Here is a 26,186-nt window from a genome sequence, read left to right as displayed (position 1 = left end):
CCCTACTGTATCTAGAAAAGACAAGACTTCTACTGTGCTTTCCCTCTTGGCTAGTTCATGTGTAAGGAGATGCTACGTTCTTCTCAGCTGACCATTGGAGGCTGAATGAAGTTCTGTCAGGTACCTTGGACGAGATGGAGAGAGCAAGGATCTCTGACCAGGAGAAGCTGCACTTGTGTAGAAGAACAAATGAAGAGCTCTGTGCAGAGAAAGCCCACCTGGAGCAGCTGCTGAAGAAAGCAGAGAAGCAACAGGACACCACTGCAAGAGATTGCTGCTCAGAGCCTGTGCCGTGTTTTGGAGAAGTAAGTGTATTGAAAAATAAAACCAGACAGAAAGTCTTTGTGTACAGCACAGAAACTGACAGGAACAACCAAATGTGGGGGGCTGTGTGGAGGCTGACGAGACTGCTTTGGAAAAGGAAGAACTTTTATGTGCTCCTCAGGTTCATCCTGCTTGTCCAGGCCCACGACTGACCACATCCACACATGCCAGCACCAGTTTTGTCCCACCACTGCTTCTGCTGGGGAACCTGCAGTGAACACTGTGCCCTGAACTTTTATCTTGCCTTGAACCAAGCTCCCTGCCACAGTTCACCTGCTACAGCAGGTCCCCATCTTGGCTCCTCCTAAGGCCTTTTGCTGTACACTGCTCTTGTCAATTCAGGTCATCGCTTCCGGCAGGTCTGGCTGTTGAACAGCTTCCGAGTCTCTGCCTCCAGAACAGCGGCTCTGGGCTCCCTGACCACAGCTGCTAAGGAGTAAGACAGCTCTTGGTGAAGGTCTGACAGCTCCTGGCTCGTCTTTGCACAGCACTCAATATAGTCCTGCTTGTATTTCCGTTCTTGTGCCAGCTGCGTCTGCAGAAGGGACACCTGAAAGAAGCAAAAGGCCGAGCTCAGACAAGCCCACGCTGTTAGGACCGCACGTCGCTCCGTGCTACCGGCCGTCAGGGAAGACGCACCCTCTAACTCCTGCCCTGACAGACGCTTTGTCCTTGCGGAATGGGAAGTAACAGGTTCCCAGAGTCACCCGCAGCTGAGCGCAGATTATCAACAATTGCACATTTCTTCCTGGCATACCGTTCACACGTACAACACTGAGACATTACGTGGATATTCAAGAGAGCGATTCCTCCAGGAGTTAGTAACCCAACTCTTTTTTTTCAAAAGAGACAGATTTGGGCTACTGACACCTTAGTTCCACATGCTTTTTCCTCAGCAGGAGGACTACTGGTTACACGAGGTAGGGAAGCACAGTTCTGTTATGATCTAGTTTAAAAACTTGACTGCTAGCACAGGAAAAGGGAGCAAACTCTCATTTTTCCTAACTTGAGAGCATTTCACAGATGAGCAGAGCATAATCTGATGAACAAAGCCCAGGGGGAAAATGAGCCTGAAAGGACTGCTGAGGCCTTGAAACTCCTCCATTCTACTCTTTCCTGACCACACGGAGTTGTGCCTGCTGGGCTTCTTGGTGGGAGAGACCAGCTGCTCTCCCCTCCTCTTAGGTTTGCAGTTTGCAGTGCAGCCCCAGCAGCTCCGGCCTGTTGCCCTCTGCCTGCTCTGGAGTGGCGGAGACGCACACGGAAACTAAGACATCACAGGGACTTCACAGCAAACAATACCCCTAGGCTAGGGAACACCACCGCTGAAGAGAGGGACAGCTCTGACCTCCTCTCTGGAAGAGTAAGGGCACCTTTGTGAACCTGGGCTTGGAAGCTGAAAAACCCTCCCGCGCGCTGGTCGGTAACCCAGAGGTAGGAGGGGGAGCAGTGGCCATCTGCTGCCAAGAGCATCTCCCGGGAAGTGGGAGATCAAGTTCCAGTGCCGCTGTTGCCCAGACCCAGAGGAGTGCCCTAACTAGCCAGCTGAGGACTATTCCTTCAGCAGAGCACCTCCATTTTCCTGCTGAACTGCTGAACTAGGCCCACAGTGCAGGCAGACACAACAGGCACAAGGGGAAGGGTGTTCAGTTAGTTATCTGTAGCAACAGAACTTCAGACACTGAGGCTTCCTGGTGGAAACATCCTTAAGATACACCTTGATGGCTCCAGCAGTATTCTCGGCTCCCTTGCCAGAGCCAAGCATCGCGCACTTTACTGACATAAATATTTTACGCATTTTGCCCTCAACACCTGTGAGGATTCACCTGCTCAGGGAGACCAGGGTGTACCAGACCCATACAAGTACCCAGAAAAGAAGCCTGGCGACTGCTGCTACTGCCAATACCACTGTCCAAGGATGCAATAGGGTTCAGCAGCTGGAAGGTACATTCTTACACTGACAGAACAAATGGCCACACAGTGCTTAGGTCTCTGACTTGGTCCAATACTGGGATCATGATTAGCACAGCACAGCAATAGGAGACTATCGGTTGCCTGAAGGCTATAAGCTCTGGCACTGCCTCAGATCCCTGGGGCTCTGATACGATGCAAGCTCCACTGTTAGCGGAGTCAAGGGAAAACAGAAACAGCCAACAAGATGAGTAAGACTCAAGGAGAACATCCTTAGACTATTCGCTGTTTTCAGGCGAGTTCCAGTTTTGTGAATTTCCTCCAAGCCCTCTCCCACCCTGCCGGACCTTTAGGCAAGTCAGAGACTAGACCGAGGTGAAGGATGGTGTTTGGCCGTGGCCAGCCGGTGTGTCTGACTGACACGGCCTGGCGTACTCACTTCCCGACAGCCAAACAAATCCCGGATTGTAGTGTCATGCAAAGTTGTGCCCATCAGTACAGCCACAGCAGCTTTTGATGAGAGCTTAACTACTCCTCACCTGGTTCTGTAACTCAGCTAATCGACTGCAGCGAGCACAAGACTCCTCCTGTGAAGAAACCGCAAGGATTTCTTTTTAGTCTCCAGTTTGGTCAGGGCCAGGGTCTGTATTCAACTTCTGTTAGGTCTCTACTGGGGGGCTGCTGCCACTGGGATTCGCCATTGTTCCTCCGTATGGCCAGAGCATCCTCCCACCAAGTAAGATTCTGTTCTCACCTGTCTAGAAGCAGGCATCTTGGGCTGGTCAGACTCGGAGAGAGAAAATCCACGTGCATCTGGCACCGACCGACCACCATAATTTCTCTTCAGTCTCCTCTGTTCACGTTCCACCTGCACGTTGCATAGGAGAAAGGGTCACAGAAACCTGCCACCAAACACGGAGCAAAAGGGCCTCTGGACATCGTGGCAAGGAGATGTCTGCTCAGAGACCCTTAACTGCACCAGAGAAGGTTGGGGGCAAAAAAGATTCGACGCAGACTACGGAAGAGAAAGAGCAAGAGGAAACAACAGTTCCTGACACAAGAGAGTCAAATGTGTGTGCATGGGGACACTGGGGCAAGAAGGGTGGTACCGGAGCCAATGTGCATTTGTGAAGGCACTGGGGTGCCAGAAGAGAGGGAAAATACAAAAGCGTCTGTCCACAGCGGGAAGTGGGAGAGGGAAGGAAAGAAGCAGCAGACTCCACAGTGCTGTCTGTGGAAACGTGTTGTGTTCCAGAGGACCGTGAGGCTTGGCAGAGGCAGGGAAAGCCTGTTTTACCTGCTCCAGAGTCCTCCTGAGCTCAGCATTGAATTGCTTCAGCTCCATCTTCTCATTTTCCAGACTTGCAATTGCTCGCTGCAGACATTCCAGCTGCTGCGACAGGAGTCTCTTCTCTGAGAGCCATGATCGCTGCTCCCCTCCTGCAATAGCCTGCTGGGTATTCAGAGAGGAGATTATGTGACCTGGTGCTACAGAAAGGTTAGGAGGGCCAGAATCAACACGTCAGGGAGAGTGACCGGACTCAGCAATGGCCAGTGCTAAGCCCCTTCTCCTCCGCCTGGTCCACAGCCCAAAACAACACACGCTTTTCCTAGGGCCCCTCCTCCAGATCACCTTGGAGAGATCCACACAAATTTGCCTTTGCGCTTTTTGGACTGCGGCACAAGTACAGCCTGAACGTGCATTGAAGCCTTTAACCTGATCAGGCAACTGTACAAATTCTATTCTTTTTACTACACCGGAAAAGCTGCACCTCAGAAAGCTACGTTTCTGAAAGTATCCTCTAAGCACCATCAGTGTAGCCATCCTTATAAAATTTGACTAAGTTCATCACATTAGTCTGGTGAACTGTGCCCTTTCCTTTCCAGGCCAAATCCTAACCACAACCCGTTGGCTAAGCTTGCCTAGAGAGGAGAGAATCAATTACCCACCCCCAACTTTTGGACTTGCTTTCATTTTAACAGCAAGCTCTGTAGATCTTTCAGTAGCCTTGGGCTTGACAGAAAACATTCCAGCAGGTGAATGGTCTCTGGCTGGAGCTATTCAGACAGGCAAGCTTGCTGGCTGCAATCATGCTTTCTTTGACCAAGCACGTCATAGCTTTATGGCAATATATATTCCCATACCTTTGGGGGAAAACATCTTTAGAATCCTGTATAGACATTTTAGTTCACTGATCATGAATTCACCTACCTGAAGGTGAAACCGGTCCTTGTCCCTCTCTGAAACCATACTCTGCAGGATGGCTATTTCTTCTCTCAAAGTCCCACTGGCCGTTTCACTCTTGGTAAGGGCAAGAGTCAGTGCTTGTGCCTTCTCTTTCCATTCAATTTCTCTGCTTTCAGTCTGCTTCAGAATAGCAATCACACGCTCCAATTCTTCCCCCTTTGCTTTCCGCTCATCTTCCAGTTGTTGGGTTAGTTCCCTCTCCCTTTGCAAGAGACGGTCTCTCTCCTGGAGAACTTTCCTGTTCTCTGCTTCCTCTTCCTCCCATTTTTGGAGTTTCTGGATTTGTTTCTTTAGGGTCTCCCCTTCATCTTCCCATCGCAAAGCTGATGTTAATTGTTTCAGGAGTTCACTCTGCCTCCTGAGCTCTTCTTCTCTCCCTGTCAGAGTCTTCTCTAAATACCTGACTCTGTCTCTCTTGTGCTTGATCTCTTCATCCTTCTTTGTCAGAGTCTGCCAAACGTGCTGAAGATCTTCCCGAAGACCTCTTATTTCCTCTTCTAACTCTCTTTGCTCACCTTGAGCCTTGGTCTCCTGTTCCCTCTCAGGCAAGGCTTCTTCCAGCAGCTTCTCTCGCTCTCTGTGATGACTAACCTCTTCATTCCTCTCGGTTAGCCGAAGCTGCAGGTTCTGCAAGGTCTTCAGTTCTTCTTCTTGGTGCTGGAGTTTTTGCATAAGAGTTTTGTTGTCTTCATCTCTCTTCCTCACCACTTCCTCAAGCAGATTGACTTTTTTCTGGCATGATGTTAGTGCTACTTTCATGCTTTCTTCACGAAGCTGGAACATGTTCATTTGCTCTGTCTGCCTGAGGAACTCCAAACGGTTCTGCTTCACTATTTGGCTCATTTTGTCTAGATCCTGCTGTAGACTCTTGGCCTGCTTGCCTTCTAACTCCTTCTGCTCTTGAAGGCTCTGGACATGCTCTTGCAAAGACCCTATCTCTTGATCTCTAGCTTCTAGAGAAGACTCAGCATACTGTAGTTTTTGCAGTATGGCTTTAGTCTGCATCGCTGCCTCCTCCTTTTGCTGCTGAAGCTTAGAGAGAGCCTCCTCCAGAACCTCTATCTTTTCTTCCCTTTCTTTCAGAGTCAGTTTTGTTGCTTGAAGATGCGTTTGCTCAGCTTCATGCTTTTCCTCCTTTTCCTTGCATGCCTCACATTGCTTTCTAAGGGATAAAATTTCTTGCTCTTGTTCCTTTAGTGCCACTTGAAGATGCTGCAGAATTTCCTTCTGCTGTTCAGAGTCTTGTTCTTGTTTTTGGAAGCTCTCAATCACTTCCTTCTGAGATTCAAGCATGAAATCCTTTTCTTTCAGTATTGCCTTAGTGCACTCTAGGTCTCTATGTAAGACGTTCATCCGTTCTTCTGTTTTTTCCTCATAGTTCCGTATTTGTTGCTTTTGGATGTCTATGAGTCTGTCCTTTTCTTTTAAGGTTTCTAAGGTCTGCTCCAGTTGGTCACGGACAGTCCTTAACTGCATTTCCATGACTTCTGCAGCTTCCTGGATTTGCTTTTGTTGTGACTCAAGCTCTTGATCTTTTTTAGATAAAGAAAGTGTCATCTTTTCTACTTTACCATGAAGCTCTTGCAGGAGACCCTCTTGCTGTTCCTTGGACTGCTGGAAGAGTCTTAACTGATCCCTTTGAGAATCACACTCACTCTCTCTGTCCTTGAGAACTGCCCTCAGGTGTTCAAGGCTTGCGTGCAGAGATGTCACCTGTTCTCTCTCCTTTTCCAGTTGCTGGATCTGCTCAGTCAGAGACATAAGCTCTACGGTTTTCTCTTTCAAGTTTTCTTTCATATCATCAAGGTCCACAAGCAGATTTCTCACTTGTGACGTACCGTGTTGCTCCAGAATCATTATTTTCCGCTCCAGGAATTTGATCACCTGGTCCCTCTCCTCCAGCTCTTTGCTCATCTTGCTCACCGCAGTCCTCTGCATTTCTCGCTGCTTCTCCAGCTCCCGTATCTCTTCTTGCTGGGATCTGATCTCCCGGCCTCTCTCTTCCATGTCTTTATTCATTTTGCTTACTGCAACCCTTTGTTTTTCTTGCTGCTTCTCCAGCTCCTGAATGTGTTCTTGCTGCAATTTTGTCTTCTGTTTTTCCTCTGCTATGTCCTTAGTAACCTGATGGAGAGTAGTTTTATGCATTTCGTTCTGCTTTTCCAGCATTCTCATCCGTTCCTGGTATAACTTCATTTCTCCCTCCCGCTCTGACAGGATGGCAGTCATATGAGCGAGATTCTCCTGCAAAGCTTTTACCTCTGCTGCCTCTTTCTGTAGCATCTGGATTTTCTCCCACTGTGTTTCCACTCCCTCACTTTTAATTTTTAAGATAGACAGCGTAGTTTGGAGTTCTTGTTCAAGGGAGTGATTCCTATCTGTTGCTGTATTTGCTCGGGTTTCAGAGGCTGTGACCGATTCCTGAAGAAGTTTTACCTCCCATACCAGTTTTTCTTTAAGTGCTTGCAGTCTGTCCCGTTCATGCTGCAAAAAGAGGGAGGAAAAGATTCAGTAATTCCATCTCTGTATGTTTGGGTTTCATACTGGATTGGAACTCCTGCTCTAGTGGCAGTCAAGGGCTGAAGTTTGAGCTTTTCATAGAAAATTTGAACTATTCAGTTGGTTTCCCTGTTTGATGTGAATTTTCTACTGCCACTCAAAAAAGATTTGAGAGCTGTACCGTATTTATCAAACTCTGTCCATAACTGATTTTTGGAGTCATTGTAAATGGAGAAGTGGGAAAATATTGATCATATAAGAACAGCTGCACTGGCTCAAATGTCTAGGCTACTGTCCTGTATCGAAACGGTGCCTGTAAGTGCACAGCCAGGGAAGAAAGCCTAGGAGTGGGGTAGACTTAAGTGATACCTCCCCTTCCCAACCCCAGCACTGTTCCAGCTTGTGAGAACTTTCACAGCCTCCTCCTGACCCCATGTAGACCTGCTGTATTTACAACACCCTTTGTCAAGGAGTTCAACAGGTCTGCTCTGCTGTAAGCGTACCACCTCCTGTCATTTGCTTGCAGCGTGGCTCTCACTACCTTCATCAGATGGCTCTTGTTCATCTCTTGGAAAAGAGTGAACGACCGCTGCCCCCTCTCTCCCTGCCTCCCGGCATGTTCTACACCTTTCCTGCACCACTCTCTCGGTTCCGTCTTTCCCAGCTTACTCAGCCAGTCCCATCGTCCTTTTTGCCCTCCTCCGAACCTCTTCTGGCTCTAGGGTGTTCTTTTGGGGAGGAGCTGCCAGAACTGCAGCCAGGATTTCAAGTCCAGACTAAGCAACATTTCATTTACCTTTTTTTTTTTTTTGGACCTCTACTGTGTAGAATTTTCATGGTACCGTCCTCTAGAACCCCACGGTCCCCTCTTGAAGGAGCAATGGTCAGAGCACAGGCTGTCTTTCTGTATTTCAAATCAGGACTAGTTTTCCCCTTGCAGCCATACTTATTTAGCTGGATCAGCGCTTTTATTTCTCAAAAGTCTCTATTTTCTCCCCATTGTCTGCTTGCTGATGGGCAATGCTGAACAGCTTTCTGTTACTAGCAAACTTGGTCTTCTCACCCCTTTTTCCAGATCCAGATATTTAGAAATCTAAATATGGATTTGGACACAAAGAATTGCCCAAACCATGCAATGTACAGAGAGACAGGTTTGAAAATTACTTGGACTAAAGCTTCAAGGGCAGAAACCTTCAGAACTGAGGAAAATAAGCACCCTGAATCCTCACAGAGTTTTAGATGACTACCGCATCTTTTCCTACTTATGCAGAAGAATGCAATTGGAAAAGTTAAACCAAAACCCAAAACTCTTTGGAGGCTGCTAGCTGAGAGGTCAACTCTTCCCCCTCAAGGAAAACATAACAAAGCAGTCAAAGACTACAGCTTGTCACTGTCAGCCATGTCATATACTGTGAGGACAGGGAAAGAACAACTGCAGGTTTCACCCTATCATGAGAGTACCAGATTCACAATGGATGCAGCCAACTTGTTCAAAAATCGAAGTGGGTCACCATGTTCACCTGAAAAACCACCTTCCAAAACAAGGCTGGCAGTAACAGGCCAGCAGAAATCCATTCCGATGATTGCTGGCAAAGAGGCAAAAGGCCTAGCCTGTCTGTCCAGGGCAGCAGCTGAGATTCAGCTGACCAGGAAGTCTCCTTCAGACCAGCTGAGATGGAGACCACAGTACGATGGCAGTCAGAGGGGTGACCCCAGCAGCCTGCTCTGCAGTGGGAAGGCAGGAAGGGGGAAGGCCACCTGTTTGATGCCTGGAGTAGCTATTGCTGGTTTAGTCACCTGTTTTTGCAGAGCATCCCTCTGCTGAAGAAGGATATTCATTTCCTCTTTGATGGTTTTCATTTCTTCCTTGTGCCTCTTCTCCACTGCCTTCATCTTACTCCGAGTTTCCTGCAGCTCTGCTCGCAGCTTCTCGGTGATGTTCTGTAAACACAAATGGAGAGCAAGTTACTGGGACCTGCCGTGAGGTTCAGCTTTTTCTTCTTTCTGTCTCAAAAGCACATTTCTTCTGCCACTTCTTGCTGCTTTTCCATGCAGCTCTGCTTCCATTGTAACCCCTCCTTCCTGTTGCTGATCTCTGGAGCTTACCAGGCTCTGTGCTTTCAGGGCCTGCAGCAGTCCTTGCCTCCTCGGTCCCAGGACTTAGGTTTTACTTCCTTGGTACTGCCCTTCACTCTGTTGTTACCTGGCTCTTTCAGCCTCTCTCTCTGCTTACGTCCAGTAGCCAAGTGCCTGTTCTTTCCGCCTACCCTACTAGTCAGGCTTACCTGCCCATTCTCTTGCTGCTCTTTCATCTCCTGCCTGAGCTGCTCTAGCTGCTGGCAGGCTTCTCTTAGCTCTCCCTGACTTTGGAGTAGCGTCTCTAATAAAGCATTCTTCTCACTCTCCTTTTCGAGCAGGACCTGCACAGAAATAAAGAGAAGACAGCTTTAAACTTCCCATACAAAATCTGCGTGGCAAGACTCAAAGACTCACAGGCTCTTGGAGAGCTCATGACCACTTGGAGACACAGCTGCCCAAGTGAGACTGGCAGTATAAACAAGGTCCGTCCACGCTCCATCTGTGACTGAATCTCCAACAAACCCTTAGTCATCTAACAGGAAAAGGTGTGGCATTTCTCCAGTGTCTCGCCTTGCTGCTGAGGGTATCCCTCATCTTCTGCTGTGTCCTCTTTGTCTTTCAACAGCGACTTTTGCACCTAGTTACCAGTAGAGAAAATGCAAGGCTGCCAGAGGGCTGAAGCTAGCACTCCTTCAGAAAACTCCTGTACTCCAAGTGGCATTTGGTGAAAATTACTTCACTTTAAGGTACGCAGCAGCCTTTGGTAAAGTGCTGGCATTCCAGGGACACACTGTCATGCCCGAGCGCTGCCCTGTCATTTCACTACCTGTAGACACAGTTCGGGGCACTGCTGTCCCTAGGCAGTCTGCATAAAGAGGACTTTGGGTAGGACACAAGGAGCACTCTCAGCGGATGACGGGGTTGCTTTGGCACAGGGGATCTGGGCACAGAATAGCTTACCAGCAAGTGCCTCAAAACACAGCCCAGAAGACACCTCTGTTTTACTGCACAGAAATATTTCAGAGGACTCTTTACAAAGATTTTTCTTTTGTCAACAACTCTGCTGCCCCCCTCCCTGTACCCCCCAAACAAAAACCCCACCCTCGTGGGGACTCAGTCCTACAAACTCAGTTTGGTCTTTAATGGAGTTAAGGCTATAAACACGTTATCAGTAAACATCAAAAGAGCACCATTAAGAGAACAGTGAGGATGCTCGGAGGTAAATACTAAAAAAACCAGAATGCACTAGCAGCACAAAAATCTAAACCAAAAGGTGACGTTTCCGCCTGGCTTCCTATGAGAGGTCTCATTACACGTCCCAAAGATAGTCCTGCATGCCTTTCACCTCACCAAATTCAATGTAGAAAACGGGTAGGGCATGCTCCACACAGCCCAGTATCCAGCCATCTCCCACAGCTCTAGCCTTGCAAAAAACCACACCAATTCTCCTTTCACAGCCTTTACCTCTTGCTTGGCATTTTCAACTCTGGTTCGTTCCTCTTCTTGTTGAGCTTGCATGGTAGCAACTTTCTGCTTCATATCAAACAGCTGCTTCTCGTGCTCCCCTTCTGTCTCTGCCTTCTCCTCTTCCCATTGCTCCAGCATCTCCTGCAGCTCTGAATGGTGCCTTTCCCGCTCGCTTGCCTGATGAGAGGAGGAAAAGACTTCCAGATGAAGTCCCACCCAAGCTCCTCAAAAAAATGTGAAGCTTCATCCTTCCCACAAAGCCCCACCTCAACAGTGCACAGGAGCGGCTTTGTGCCCTCCATAAATCATGTCCTACCAAGGAACTTCAGAGGAAGGTCAGCAGGTGCAAGAAAAGGACATGTTACCTTCCCCTCTCTGATGGCTGCCTGTTTCCTAGCACCCCTCCCCTCAGGATTTCTCTCTCTTCTCGGAGTCTCTATTTTCAAAGCTCACCTCCCTTTTCATCAATGAAAAGGTGCAGCTGGACTGCAGGGTGAGAACGAGACCGGCACCCTGATGCCCTGGTCACAAGACAGGCCACCAGCTGAAGTACCGGGAACAAGGGGCCTGCTCCATACGCTTCAAGGCCAAAGAGAACACCTCTGTCAGCCGTGGAAGGACAGAAAGAAAGGAACGTAGCTCCTGCGACTGTCCAACCTCCTGCTGAACTTGTCTTACGCCCATTCTGCATCACTGAATCTGTGGCTGCATTTACTCTCCCAGCACAGTCCTGGGGGCCTTCACGTGCCTGCAGGTACGAGCCAGTGGCTCTGCTGCCTGGCCTCGCAATGTGTGGCCTATGGCAGATGATTGCTGCCATTTCACACACTCGGGCTATTATTCTTCCAAAGCCAGCCCACAAAGCTTGCTTGAAGTATTTGGAAGCATATTGTTTCCTACCAGGTCTTGCAGGAGCTTCTTTATTTCCACTTCACGATCAGTTTCCCAGCGTTTAAGGGTATCGTTACACTGCTGTTCTGTCCGCAAAAGTTCTTGCACCATGTTTTCCCGTTCCTGCTTCATGAGAGATCTCTCTGCTTCCAGCTCACGTTGAAGGCACTTCACTTCCCCTGCCAAGTCCACAAACGGCAAGATTCAGAGTCTGCACAGACAGTGGTTCTGACTTTACTGACCTTAAGCCATTTGAATTTCACTGGGAGAGGGATCTGCCTCCATCTCATTCACTCCTCAGAAGCACTACGGACAGAGAGCTATTTCTACGCCACCTTCCCTAGGCAGGGGGATCACCAGAAACAAAGCACAGAGGCTCTCACCTTGTATCACCTCCTTGGCCTGCGTGGCTGCCTGAAGTTGGATTTCAAGCTGACTCCTGGCGATCTCCAGCCAGGATAAGTGCTGCTGAGCCTCAAACAGGCTGGATTCCAGGGTCTCCTTCGCTGACCTGCAAGTTGTGAATACGGAGGGAAATGAGTTTCTTGCTCCGGACACGCACAGGGAGTTATTCCAGTAAGAAGTCGTTCAAGACCCCTACACCTGACTACCGAAAATGGGTTGCATGGAAACTTCGGTACAGAAAACATAGCTCTACCGTTTAAAATAGCAACGCAGGCCCCTCCGAGGGCATGTCCAGGCTTTCCTTATGAACTAGCATACCACAGAAAGCCCAGCCAAATTTGATCTCAACAGCCAAATCTTACACTGCTGTTGTCTCATCTGTGACACACAGGGAGCTGTGCCCACAAGTCTCTGCAGCAAGCAAATGCCCAGCCTCTGCTCACAGCCCTTAGCTCATCAGCACTTCCAAGGTGCTCTGCAGGGGGCCAGAATAAGAGTATTTCCCTGGCTGACTCGTGACTTTTAAAGCTGTTCATAGTGTAGGCCTAGGGAGGTAATTTTCCAGACTCCCTACATTTAAAAGGGACTAAAGAAATACATCAGGTGATGCAGTAGAATCTCATGCTCCTAGCAGCATTTGTAAGAAATCAGAACTAGGTTTTATCTGAACAAGAACTATCTGAAAGGACAGACAGGTATCCTTCAGTTTAAACTGTTGGAAGTTCAAGAGAAAAACTTGCTCCCTTTATTTCAGGGTTGCTAACTAAGTAGGCAGCAGCCCAAATGACTTGTCACTCTGGAAAAGGGAAGCTGTAGTACTGCAGGTGCACATGGTTACATCCACAGACTGCAACCAGCTGCTGCGTATGACACCCAGGAGTCTGGAACCAGGAGCTGCAGTTACCTCCCTGACCAAACACAGCGTCCTGTGTGCCAGTTTCCCACAGTACACAGCACTGCCTCACTAGTACAGGGATGCCATCAGGATAACATCCTTCAGGGTAAAGGGGCACCTGAGTGGTGCAACAATAAAACCCACAACTTTGATGGACAATGGAGGATATATCTTCAAGAAGGAGAACAAGCACACGTTTCTGATGACGCCAGCCTCTGGTAGTCCAAAGGAAATATGCTCCATTTTAAGGATAAATACAAGTCAGTCATCTAAAACAGAACAGAAGAGATAGACTCCAAAACTGTGACAGCAAAAGGCTTTTGAGAACAACGTCTGGCAAGAAGAGTTGCTGATTTTTCATTATCTACTGCCTAAAGCCCTTCATAACTCATTTATCTCTTTTTGAAAAAAATTATTTATCCCTTTAAAAAAAGAAAAAGGAGCTGAACATTTAATAACTTAATAACAGCCCAATAATTGACCAAACATAATTCAGCTGGATCAGATAAGAGAAGCTGGAGCTCAGAAGAAGCAGCAGCCCTCAAGAAACACACTGACTCAAAATGGTGTTTATCAGCCTTGCTAATAACATATGCTGAGGTGGTAAAGGTAAAAGTCAAGAAGCATGACAAACAATCTCTAAAACATCATTTGTACAGCTCTGCAGGTTCAGGAGTCTTCTAAAAAACACCTTAGAGGAGGACAGACATCTCGGTACTTTTTTTTTCTTTTTTTCTTTACCCTTTTTTTTTTCAAAAATCAGAACTTGTCACATTTAATCTTAGAAACCTGATACAGCAGAAGCAGAGATTCTTGTCCCTTCCCTGTAGAACTTCTCCATGACGTCTGTCTCTGAAGAGCATGTGGGAAGGAGTACAGCACCCAGACATCAGTGATGGGCAAGAATCCCCAGAGACTGTTGAGAACTCAGAAGAGGTTTCCCTGCTGCTGGTGTAACCAACTCTAGGTCCTGCACCGTACTTACCGAGACTTAGCTCAGAAACAGAAGGCCCTCAAGATTTTCAGCATGACCCTCTAGCTTCACCCATGTCAAACTACTTGATAAGGAAAGATCTGTGTTCAAATGCACGGAACAAGAAACCAAAACCAAGGAGAAACTTCAGGTTTCAGTAAACGGCTGCATGGGTTAATTACTACTCAATTCAGAGCCAAGTTGGCTTGCTTTGGACTTCACACAGGAAGGTGCAAGATGGCATAAACAGGAGCCCAAGGGTCAGCAGAGCTCTGCTAGCTTTAGCTGTCAGAAAAATAACATTCAAATCATGATATACTTTGTGGGTTTTTTGCTCGAGATTCTTCTATTTTCTGTCCATGGAAGGCGAAAACATCTGACAAGCACACAGGATGCAATAAATCCTCGTGTAATGATGACCACCTTTAGAATTGCAGACAGTAAATAATGCCTGGCCTAGGGTCTGCTCCCTGCCTTTACCTGGCCTCTGCCAGCTGCTCCGAAAGGCCTTGTCGGTCCCGCTCCAGGGCTGCCAGTCGCACCTCTAGGGCAGCCTTCTCGTGCACCAGCAGTTCCTTCTCTTTGGCCACCTTGGCCAGTGCTTGCCCTTGGCGAGAGGACTCCTGGCGCAACTGCTCCAGACCACTGCTAGCCGACTCTTGCTGGCGGTAAACCTGAAAGCGGGACAAAATACAGGTAGAGTCCTTTCTCGGGAGTTCTGTGCAGAGCCAGCCACTGCCACTTCTGAATCAGCTCGAGGAGAAAGAGCTCCTGTACTGTGGGCTGAAAGGTTAAGAGCATCTGCTCTATACTGCACTAATACCCTGGGCTGCCAAAAGGCACTGGCACTGTTAACTTGAAAGTGATGTGTAAGGCCATACTGGCTTGCCCGTGACCAGGCAGCTCCTTCACGACAAACATACATACCCCAGACTACCTGTTTTCATGCAAAAATACTGCATTTCCCACAACTGCCAGCTTGCAAACTCAAGTTCTACCAGAATCTATTCCAGGGCTGGGTGTTTTCAGGAAAGGTTGAGCAAAAGCAACTTTGCTTGCTGAAGAAGGTGAAAATACACATGGTTTCTCCTGCTAGGAAAAAAAAAAAAAGATCCACCTGTCACCTCCTTCAGTGTGTAAAGCAGCTGGCTGCAATGAGGTGATGCTTGGCAGGGAAACAGCCCTTGTGGTGAGCAGCGTCGTTCAGTGCTTTATGAAAGTCTGGCTGATGTGGCCAAAGAGATGGTAGACGCCGTTTGTACACTAGTTCATGTCAACAATACTGTTTACTTGTCTTACACAAAGAAGGTGTCTAATACACCTTGTTGTGTTCAGGCTCGAAGACTAACCATGATTTTTTAGCTTTTTTCTTCAGTGTAACACCTCTGCTGGGTATTTGCCAAACATACCATGTACTCCAAAACTACGACTATCTAACAGAGAACAGACCATCAGGAACAAATAATTCTCTCAAAGTTATCCCATAATACCCAAGAGTGTACATTATGGAACTGACATTTAAATGATGACAAGCTTCCTAGTCTCCTCCAGTGACATGATTCTCCCAAGCTCTTGTTCTGGGCTACCGGAATCAGTTAGTCCAGAGTCAAGAGTCTTGTGTGATCACCTATTTCTCATCTTCTTCCTCAAAGCCTAAAGAGGCTCTAACAATTCATGGAATCATAGAATCATTGCGGGGGGAAAAGACCTCTGAGGTCATCAAGTCCAACCATAAACCTAATACTGCCAAGTCCACCACTAAACCATGTCCCTAAGTGCTACATCTACACGTCTTTTAAATACCTCCAGGGACAGTGACTCAACCACTTCCCTGGGCAGCCTGTTCCAATACTTGATAAGCCTTTCAGTGAAGAAATATTTCCAAATAGCCAATCTAAACCTCCCCTGGCACAACTTGAGGCTGTTTCCTCTTGTCCTATCAATTGTCACTTGGGAGAAGAGACCGACACCCAGAGTTACGCAGTTTGTTTCTTTTGCCACATGTGAGAGCAGTAGCCCCACTCACATTCATGGACAGCACAATCATCTCTTTGCAGCTTATCAAAAAGCCAAAAACGAGGCCAACACAGACGGCTGGATTAAAAGGATCTGTCGAAGCAGAGGACAACTCAGAGAATTGCAGAACAGCTCTGCAAACCATCAACACATTGCCAAAAAGAAGTAAATGCCGCCTTCCAACCTCCAGCACTACCAAGTCTCTCCTTGACAAACACACTGCAGAATCCAACAGATGCAGCTTCACTCAGCCAAGCAGCCAAATGCCCACCCAGAAGCACCAGGATTTTGGTCTCACCTGACTGAGTTTCTCTTGGGTTTCTTCCTTCTCCTCTGCCAGTAGCGTCAGCTCTACCCGCAGCCCCTCCTCTTGCTCCTCTGCTTTCTTCAGCAGCCGCTCCAGGTGGGCTTTCTCTGCGCGGAGCTCTTCATTGGTTCTTTCGCACAAGTTCAGCTTCTCCTGGTCAGAGAGCCTTGCTCTCTCCATCGCAATCACTTTGCCTGACAGAACTTCATTCTCTTGCTCCAGCTACAATCCCAGAAGCAGAGAGGAAAGAAAATACAGTAAGTTACAGTAAGATTTACGATGAAGAAGGTTTGGCCTGGACAGAAAAAGGAACAACATTTCCATATTCAGTCAGTTGTACTGTTGGAAGGCAAGAAGACTGAGAAGGAGCAGCAGCTGGAGACAAACACCTGGCAAGATCTTTGGCAACTCTGCTCACCTGCAGCACATGTTTCTTCAGTTGCACTTTATCCAATGCAAGAGCTTCATTGATACTGCTCATGTTTGCTGTGGCAGCTCGTAACTCAGCTATTTCAGCACTCAGCTTATTCTGAGCCCCTGTCAACTCTGCTGCTGACTGCTCTGCCTGAAGAGACAAAAGAACAACGTGACAACAAAGGCACGAAAAGCCCTGACTTCAAGCAGCAACTCCACATCCCCTGTGCGTCTCTGCTCCCAATAAGCACCTGCGGACTAACTACCCCAAAGAGCCTATGGGGTCTGATCACCATTTTCCAAGAAGGAGAACAACCTTTTCCCTGTCTTCTACTGCCAGAAGCAGCATCTGTGGTGGTTGTGCGACCACAACTCCCGCTCCCACAAGTGCACCTTGGAATAAGGTGACCATACCTTCTCCAGTGCCATGGTAAGCTCCTGTTTCTCTTGCTTCAGCAGATCCCTCTGAAGGTGCAATTCCTCCAGTGTCCCTTTTGTGACTACCAGCTCACTCTGTAATGAGGAATGTTTGCATTCAAGTGCAGCTAAGTCCTTCAGTCTACGAGGAGGGGAAAGACAAACAAGTTTTTAATGCAAAAACATTCTCATTTCCCCAGCCAAGAGTACATACTCTGTCCCACATGTGGCAGTATAAATCATTCCCAGCAGCTTTCTCTTTACACCTAAAGAATGCTGGAATTTCCTGCCTAGAGCTGCATCACTCTTTGTCAGTGATGTAGGTGAAACACTCGCCATGGAGAAAGTAAAAGAAGCTTCCAGAAATCGCAGAATGTTTCCAAAATGTTCGGGTACTCTCAACAGCTTCCTGCCTGCCTGTTCTCTCTCTCCTTTTTGAGACATTGGATACAAATTTTTCCAAAGTTCTTCTATGGGCAGCACAGACTTTTTAAGTCCAAGTTAAGATTCCCACAATTACTCTTGCCTTCAGCAGTGAAACGATGAAAGAGCCTGCCATCTATTTGGCAAAGAGATGTGTATCGATTCCCAACCCAATATTCATAGGATCACAGCATGATTCAGGCTGGCAGGGACCCCAGGAGGCCTCTAGCCTAACCTTCAGCTCAAAGCAGCTGGGGTCAGCTATGGGATCAGGCCACGTTGCTCAAGGCTCCCTCCACTTGGGTCTTCCAAATGTCCCGGGATGGTATCTGCACCACCTCTCCGAGCAACCTGTTCTGCTGCATGATTGCCCTCACGGTTCAAGTTGTTGTTCTCCTTAAATCCAGCCTGAACCTCTCTTGTTTCAGCTTAAGCCTGACATCGACTACTCTGCTCAGGTTCGGAATGACTTTGTTAAAGGCTCATGAAGAAAGTACAAGGAGGCAGCTATGCCTCAGCGTGTCAGGAGGTAGCCAGACCTGCCCACGGGCTCCCTTCACCCTTCTACGCTACAAATGATGAGCATGCGAAATTCCTTCTTTGACAGTGGGCCTCCTGAAGTCCAGCAACGCCCACCCCTGCCCAGAGACAAGGCTCAGTTAGAAGCATGAAGAGGCCTGAAGAGTCACAGATCCCATTTGCATCATTCCAGGATGGAGTTGTGGGGAGCACAGTAAGGAAGAACTTGCTCTTCCCCTCACAAGGTAACTGAAAGAGAATGGAAGGCAGGCTTTTGCCTTCATTCAGCGAGAAGCAGTGGCTGGGAAAGGGTACCCAAAGAACAGAATTCAGAGACGCAGCATGTCGAGAGGGAGGCGTCTTGTATGCCAACATCCCTCCCAATCTCCAAGACAGCCTTAGGATTTGCAGTCGAGCGTGAAAAGCAGTGACAGGAGGAGGCTAAAGTGCCAAACAGAGGCATACACGTGGTAGGGCAGGCGAGTTCTTTGCCCATAACACCTCTGAACTCCCAGAACTGGAAGCACATTGCCTCTACAACGCAGGAGAAGGAGGAAACACTCACCTTCTGAGTGCTTCTACCAGAGACTGGAGGTGCTGCCGGTGGCTGCTGGATGTCTTGCATTCCTCCTCCAGTTGCTCAAGCCTTTGCTGCAGCTTCCTGCACTGCTCTTCCTGCTGTCTGTGCTGGTGCTGCAGGAAATCGATAGAGGCCTGCCTGGCAGAAAGCTCTTCTTTTAGGGCCTGCAAGGAACGGGCAGGGAAAGAACACAAGCAAGCAATAAGGAGCAGGGAAGATGGCTCCAGAGAGCTGGGAGAAGAAGCAAGCAGAGAGACAGCTCACCTGAAGGCAAAAGCTGTCATGAGGGGGTGGAGAGCAAGGAGAGAAAAGCAGTAGAACACAGAGCTGGTGAGACTGGCAAGGCAAGACGCTACCAAGACTGGGAAGGCTAGAAAGAAACTGCCTCAGTAAATGGAAAGGGTTGAAGCTAAGTGAGGCATTAGCAGCTGAGCCTGCGGCCAGTGCTGAAGACAGGCAGAAATGCTCACCTGTGTTGCTCCTCGCCTCCTTGCCAGTGCTTCCTGAACCAATGCAAAGGCATGCTCTGCATCAGCGGAGCTCACACAAGAGAGCATGTTGCCAGGCTCTGCATGCTGGGAACTCTCAGGGCAGACAATGCTGACCGTGCTGTCACTGTCATCTAACACCACCTGGAAGCCCACATCAAGCTGTTACTCTTTGCTCATTCTACCTGGTTGTCGATATCTATTTCTCCTTTGCCCCGCACTTCACCCTACAGTCATTAAAAACTCAATTCTCTCATTGCTTCAGTCAACAAAGAAGTTGTGTCCCTGTGGCCACAAGCACTCCAGGGGTTTCTGACTACAGCTACTACAAACAAGAAGAAACAAGTGTGAGGTGGCTGGAGGCTGCTTGAACGCTCAGTTTCTCAAAGCTCTCAGCAATGATTTTGGTCTCCTGCAGCTTCTTAGAGCCACATACCCAAGCACCAGATCAACACCAGAAACAGCAATGAAAGGAAACATTAATGCTGCCCAGGGAAGAAGGAAGCTGATGAATACTGGAAAACAGCAATGAAAAAGCTGATGTCTAGAATTACTCCGAGCAGGAGCACAAGAGGATAAAAATGACTACGTAAGGGCCTATATATATGGGGGATATACCTATCCCCTGGGCTGTTGCCTTCCTCAAGCACTTTTAAATCAAATTTACAGGGATGTGGTCCCAACTCTCTACTCACCTCAGTTATATCTTTGATCAGCTTTTGGAGGGAACGATTCTCTTCCTTGGCACTTCTAGTCAATGAAGCTTCATATTCTTTCTCTAGCCGACTTGCTTCCTGAGAACAGAAGAACGAAAGGGTGGGCAGGGAAGAGCTGCTCCCCGCTGTAGCATTCCCATCCTCAGTAGCACTGTCATGCCAAAAAGCCTCAGCCCTAGTGACTCCAGCGTATTCCTTCCCATATCTATTCCATTTCTTCTTTGCTAAAACTAAGAAGAGAAGGACCAACAGCTAGTCTGTATAGACTGCTACGGAGCTGTCAATTCCAAGGAACTTTGATGCCTCGAGACTTAAAGTCACAGGCAGGATAGCATTGGTGCAACCCCCCTGGGGAAGATACCCGAGTTGCCTGCAGCTCCCCTGCCTCTGCCTGCACCTGGGCTGGCTCCGCACGTGCTAAACACACACGGAATGTTTTGGCAAGGTGCCTGACGTTCCCATACAGTTAGCATCTTCACCACTCTGTCTCTTGAGGAAGCCATGCCTCTCTGTGCTAAGGCTGGAAAACAAATGACTCAGACCAAGTAAACACTGGGCTATCTCCCAGGTAAAGGTAAAACCTACTAGAATCTCCACAGTGTCGTTAAGTGTTTTAATGGTCTTCTCCTTCTCCTCGTTCTGCTTCTGAGACTCTACAAGCAAGGCTGAGAGCTCCATCACCCTGCAAAGAGAAGGTCCACCTGCCATTCCAAAAGCATTGCACACCATCACCTGTTAAAGAGCTAAGCAGCTCCCAGAAGCATAGCAGAGAAAGTTCAACCCACAAAATACCGCAGAGGCAGCGTTCATCTCTACAGGTTAATATGCCTGATGTTGCAAAACAGCACTTCTTGCCCCAAAGGCCTTCTGCACTCAGTCTTGCAAGGATCTGTCAGTATAGAGGTGCTGCGTTGCTTACGATGGGCCTGGGCAAATTCGACCCACCTCCTTTAGCACAGCCCTGGGCAGAAAAAGGGCTGTACAAGAGACAGAGCTCTCTTTACACTGGTCTCAACTTGTCACCAAGAACCAGTTCACAGCAAAAACACTGGAATATGCAATCTCTTTTCCAGTCTTGTCTTACTCAGAAGACATTCTGCTGGTCAGACATTTTTTTCTATCCTTTCTGTTGAAGGCAATAGTTTGACTAGGGACAGAAGCAAGGCTGTGCGGAATGGGTGTGTTTTAAAGGTGAACGCAGCCCACCTATGAATCCAAGAAGCAGCCACAAAAGATAATGTTGGTCATTGCAAAGTTTAAAACACCTTTACCTGTCCTGAAGCTCCTTCTTCTCCAGGTCCCCCTTGACTTGTAAGCACATCACTGCCTGAGCCTCCTGGTTTATCTCCTGTCCCGCTTGCTGCTGTGCCTGATCCTTCAGGACAGGTCTACCCAGAGTGACGGACTCCCAGAGCTGTACGCCAGAGTTTAGATGGGAGCAGTTTGCAAGTATCGATCCAGAAAGCCTCATTTGCTCTGCCTTCAGCTCGGGCAGATCTCTGAAGAAGAATAAAGAGAGAGCTAATGTTCCCACCACCATCCTTATCAGCTGCCTCACTTCTGAAGCACCTAATTGCGCAACAGTAAAAGCTGGCAGGAAAGATGACATCTTCGCTGCGGACGAATCATTCATCTGACACTTTGGGATCAGGACACATCTTGACAGTTGAGCAAGGAGTCTACAGGATACCTGAGGAATGAATCTGTTTTCTCCTCAGAGATAAGAAGAACTGTACGGCACAGCCAGAAGGCTTCGAGGACCTCTAATCACTCTTATTAATTGTTGCTCCCGCCCTAGCTTATTAACATACTCTAGTTATCATTAACAGATGTAAGGAATTTTACCCAGGTCCACAGCTTTTATACCTAGGGGATCAGCCTTAAGCGACCTCTTCTTATCAACACTTGGACTGCCAGGACGCTCCTGACAATATCTACGTAATAAACATTTCACAAAGGTGGTGTAAGAATAAGCCTAAAATGTTGTCACAGAAAAGCACAAACAACACAAGAATTAAATAGTAGTTCAGGCATACTCGCACCTTAAGGAAGGCTTACAATCCAATAAGAGAAATGGCTGACAGTAACCCAGAGTTTGAAATTGCACGCTGACACCAGAAAAATGTACTAGTACGGCTACACTATTTTTGTTTGTGTAGAAGGCAACGTGAGAAAGGAACCTCAGAGAGCCCAAGAACAAGAAAACCATCATAAAAAGAGGTATCAGACCAAGCAAAATAAATGGGTAAATGCAGTAAGAGGGTAGAGAAGCTATTCTTCCTCTCAACAGGGATACGCGGGTACAAACTGACCAGAATAAGTGTAGGCTGGAAAAGAGAAGAAAAAAAAAAACCCTACCATATTCATGAATGAACTTTCCATCAGGAGCAGAGGGAAAAGAAACCCGGTGAGATTTAAGGCCCATTTTCATCATTCTATAAAAGGGGCTGCTCTACATGCTGCATGTGTAGCCTTGGTGGGTCTCTTCCAATGTGTCCACGTATGCCTCGGTCTGTGTTAATATGCCCAAACATCACCACAGCCAAGTCATCTCTTTAGGGCCTCTGCATCGCTCATAGCCCCAGCCCCTCCGTTTTATCTGAAAACCAGCATCAAACCAAAGGATGCTGGAAATAGCCTACAGCATGCTTAATGGCATTGCTTCAGACTACCAAAGGAGAAATCCTATCTTCAGCCACAACCAACATAACATCAAGGCTCAAAAAGCAGGTGTGAAGGGAAGCTACATTTCTTCTGCCACAGATCTAGCCTTAACTTCTACTCACCGCTCAGTGGCAGTCTTCATTTCCAGGAAATGATGGCGGAAGGTTACCACCTGACACCATAGGCTGAGTAGACTGTTACATCCACCCCGCAAGTAGCTGTCATAAAGCTAAACATGCAAAGACAAAAAGAAATGCCAATTCAGCCTTCGCTGCCACTGTACAAGTCTCTCAGATAGGAGAGCGCACAACCACCAGCCCCAGGTCTCCTGTAGTAACTACGGCAGCAGGGGCATCAAGGACTGAAGAGGCACCACAGAAGCATCCTCAGCAGACCTGACACCTGACTTCAAAGAAGGGAAGAGACACACTTCTCCTGCCGCAGTGGATATCAGCAAAGGACACCCCTCAGGATTCATCATCTCGCCTCGCAGAGGTGTCGAACAGTCTCGGTGGAGGAAGACAAAAACAAGCCCCTCCAAGACCTGTGTCAGATGTGCTTACAACAGGCTATTGGTAAGGGAGGCCTGCCTTGTTCTTCCGTTGCCTGCTCTGAATCTGAAAACACACAGACCTCCCTGGTCTCCACTGCTCTAGACAGACATTTAAGAACCAATAAAAAGACGAGCGTTCCTGGGTGACCGCCCTACAGCCTCCAGCAACCACAAGCATTTGCCTTTAAGACCGAGCAGTCTTTGCCTTAAAGAGCAGTACGGTCACAGCAGATGGGCATCTCCCATCACCACAATTTGCTGACACTCCTCCATCTCACACCCCTGGCTTCTGCTCATCAACACCAGCACATCCTCAGCAGAGACACAACTTTCACACAGCAACCTCTCCATGCCAGAAATAAAACGCATTCTCATTCCACTCCGGCGTCACGTCTGACGTTCCCGTAGCCTAGCCTTACCTCACGTTCACTGCGCCGTTCTCTCTCCTTCAATTCCAGCTCCTCACGGGCCCTCATCCAATCCGCTGTCACTTTTCCAACATCTTCTTTGAGGGCTGAATTAAACTTATTCGCTTTATCGAGCTGCTCCCGCAGGACAGTGTTCCCTTCTGCCAGTCTCTCACACCTTGAAAGGGAGAAACAGCAATGAGGTCACTGAACGACTGCCATCCACCAGCAGCATCCCCGTCATTTTCCAACTCCCGCAACACTGACTTTGTTGTCAAACCGAGAGGCAGTAAAAGTGCTTTCCAGGGTTAACTAAGATCTCTCTGTGATGGCAAACTCATTTGCTTCTCCTTGCTTTAAGCCTTCAATTTCCACCTACAATTTTGGTTTCCCCTTCCTCTTCAACTTTGATGCTGCCCACAGTTAACGTCCTGCCTCCCCTCTGTGCCGTCTGATCACCGGGTGCCTCACCTTTCTCTAGCATTGTCCTGAGTCGCTCACCTGCCGAACCACAGAATCATTTAGGCTGCAAAGGGACCTTTGGAGGTCACCTGGAATAACCCCCGCTCAGAACTGAGCCATTCAGCACACGACACTCTTACTGCACCACAGAAAACAGACTGTGGACCTTTCTCCTTTCGGAGTGGCTTGCCCAACTGCTGCCCTTGGGGAGACTACATAGCACTGACAGCTTTTCCCTCACTTCCGTGAGCATCCAGGGTACCAAGTATGAGGGAACGCTTCTTCCTTGTACCTTTGCTGCTCCTCTTCCACCCGAAGCAGTGCTTTCTCCAGGCTGTGGTCTTCTGTGGCTTCCCACCTGCCTGGAAGGGATCCCTTAAGAAGAAAGGAAATGTTTAGTCCAATTCTTCTGTTCCCTTCACTACTGTGAGCAGCCAGCGCCTTCCCCTCCTTCTTTTTGGGTATCTCAGGAGCTCGTGGCTTCTTCCAGGGGTAACACCATTGTGATTACGGAGAGGAGGGGAGGGGAAGGGCGTTACTCAATGTGAGTAGCTCTCCTCAGTCTCCCACTGTCGCACTCTCACAGCTAGGTACCCTCAGCTCATGACCGCGAGTGCTCACTTCGACTTGAAGCCTGGGCATGCTCTCCTACTCCCCTACCCTTCATTTCCCAGGTTTACTTTAGCCGTGAAGCAGAAAGAAAAGCACAGAGCCAGCTCTGTACGTTGAACGCCAGCATTCTTGCCTTCCAAACTGCCATGTTTCAGCCAATTCTTCCTCAGAGACAGCCATATAATGTAACAGGCAGTACAGCCCCCTCCTGAGACCCAGGACAAATGTTACTCCAGCAAGAAAGCACTTTCACAAAACCAAAATCCTTCTTGATCGGGTTTGCCGGAGCGGCACTTCTGGGACTACTGGCTGCTCTAAGAACGGCAACAGGACAGAACACTGACGGGCAAACGTACAGCGCTTCTTTAAACCCTCAGGTAGCAAAATCTCGGTTTCCTCTGTCATCGCTTTTTTTGTCTGCGCTAACGAATGCTCCGTGCACTATCTTTAGTCAGCAGCCTGCACACTCACCCGTCCTGCTTCCAGTTGCTGCTCCAACTCTCGACACCGAGTCCGGTACTGCAGTACCTGGATGGACACAGGGAATGCAGATGAGCGAATGCAGCTTGTGACAGACTCGGCTCCTCCTGCATGAGCTCTTCTCTAGGCCGTTAAGCCCAGGCGCAGTACGTGGCACAGTGCCGCTGATACAGCCACCCAGAAGTCGTTACGATACAGGGGAGCTTCCCTGTAGCCGGTATTACAGAAAGCGAGACAGGGTTTCTCTCACGCATAGTGCTGCCTGCTCAGCCTGGGACCGCGACGGCGAGCAGGAGGCTGCACGCCGGGCCGGGCCGGGCCGGGCCGGGCCGGGCCGGGCGGAGCAGGGCGGCTCCCGGCGCCTCCCCCGAGCTCGGCGCCATCCCGCCCGCGGCAGCCCCGGGGAGGGCCCCGTCGGGGCCAAGCCTTCGCCCGCCCAGCTCTCCGCCGCCGAGGCCCCTCGCAGCGCGGCGCGGGCGGCCCGGCCCCCCCGGCCCCGCCGCCGCGGCCCGGCCCCGGGCAGCTCCCCTCGGGCAGGCGCCCCCGCCCCTCACCTTCGCCTGCAGCTTCCGCACCAGCACCGCTTGCCGCTGCTGCGCCTCCTGCGAGCTCTGCAGCCGGCGCTGCAGGGAGGCCTGGCTCCGCGCCGCCTCCCCGGCTCCCGCCGCCATGCCCCGCTCGGCAACCGGGCCCGCCACCCGTGCGGCTCCGCCCCGCAGAGGCCCCCGCCCGCCGCCTGCCGGGCCCCGCGGCGGGGGCTGCTCCGCGGCCTGCCCCGGCGGACCGCGCTCAGGCGGCCCCGGGCCGCGGCCGGGCGCCTGCCGGGGCGGGCGGAGCGGCTCCCCCTGCCCGCCGGCCGCCACCGGGAGCCGGGCCGCGGGGCGGGAGTGCCGGGCTCGCTCGGGGCCGCGCTGCGGCAGCGCTTCCCTCCTCGCTCCGCGCTGACGGTGCCGCGCCGGGCTGCGGTGCTGCCGCGGGGGAGAGGCCGCCCGGGCAGCGCTTTGCTGCAGCGAGTTCTGCTCCGAGACCGTTAACGGCCCCGGAGAACGTTGGGGGCAGAACGCGCTCCCTGGAGACTGCGGGCGAGCGCGAGCGGGAGGAGGCGGTCCCCGGCCCCGGTGTCGGATGGGGGCTCTGGGGGCGCGGGGGCAAGAAGGGTGGGACCGCAGTGACAGCAGAAAAGGGCCCTCGCCCGGGGCAGCCGACTGAAAGCTGCAGCTTTCTGCTGAGAGCTCGGGCTTCAGCCCTTGGCTGCCCCTGGAGCAGGAGTTCCACTCCAGCACGAAACCCGCGCGGAGAGAGGTGGAGTTACTGAACCTTTTGCTCCCCGCTCCGCGGCAGGAACGGGACAGACCGCGAGCAGTTAAAGAAAAACTGGTATGGGAGAAAAAACTTGAAATTTACAGGACCACGTATACTGTGAATTAAGCTTTATT

General features: G+C 49.6%; 1 protein-coding gene across 1 annotated transcript; it reads right to left on the bottom strand.

Annotated features, from left to right (window-relative positions):
* Positions 1–262: 262 nt before the first annotated feature.
* LOC132318818 (centrosome-associated protein CEP250-like) lies at positions 263–25,421 on the bottom strand. The gene is made up of 25 exons (XM_059827434.1): positions 25,305–25,421; positions 24,742–24,798; positions 23,951–24,033; positions 23,209–23,374; positions 22,359–22,465; positions 20,844–21,071; positions 20,158–20,254; positions 19,552–19,650; positions 18,839–19,000; positions 18,354–18,532; positions 16,844–16,988; positions 16,434–16,580; positions 16,007–16,237; positions 14,173–14,366; positions 11,803–11,930; positions 11,429–11,598; positions 10,526–10,705; positions 9,268–9,402; positions 8,780–8,923; positions 8,284–8,328; positions 4,448–6,967; positions 3,533–3,688; positions 2,990–3,103; positions 2,775–2,822; positions 263–874 (listed from the first exon to the last, which is right to left on the bottom strand). The coding sequence occupies exons 1-25, from the start codon at positions 25,419–25,421 to the stop codon at positions 668–670; spliced, it is 5,859 nt and encodes a 1,952-aa protein (XP_059683417.1). The 3' UTR covers positions 263–667.
* Positions 25,422–26,186: the final 765 nt, after the last annotated feature.

This window comes from Gavia stellata, chromosome 20 (genome assembly GCF_030936135.1).
Source record: "Gavia stellata isolate bGavSte3 chromosome 20, bGavSte3.hap2, whole genome shotgun sequence".
Taxonomy (NCBI): Eukaryota; Metazoa; Chordata; class Aves; order Gaviiformes; family Gaviidae; genus Gavia; species Gavia stellata.
This window is presented reverse-complemented; position numbering and strand designations above follow the sequence as displayed.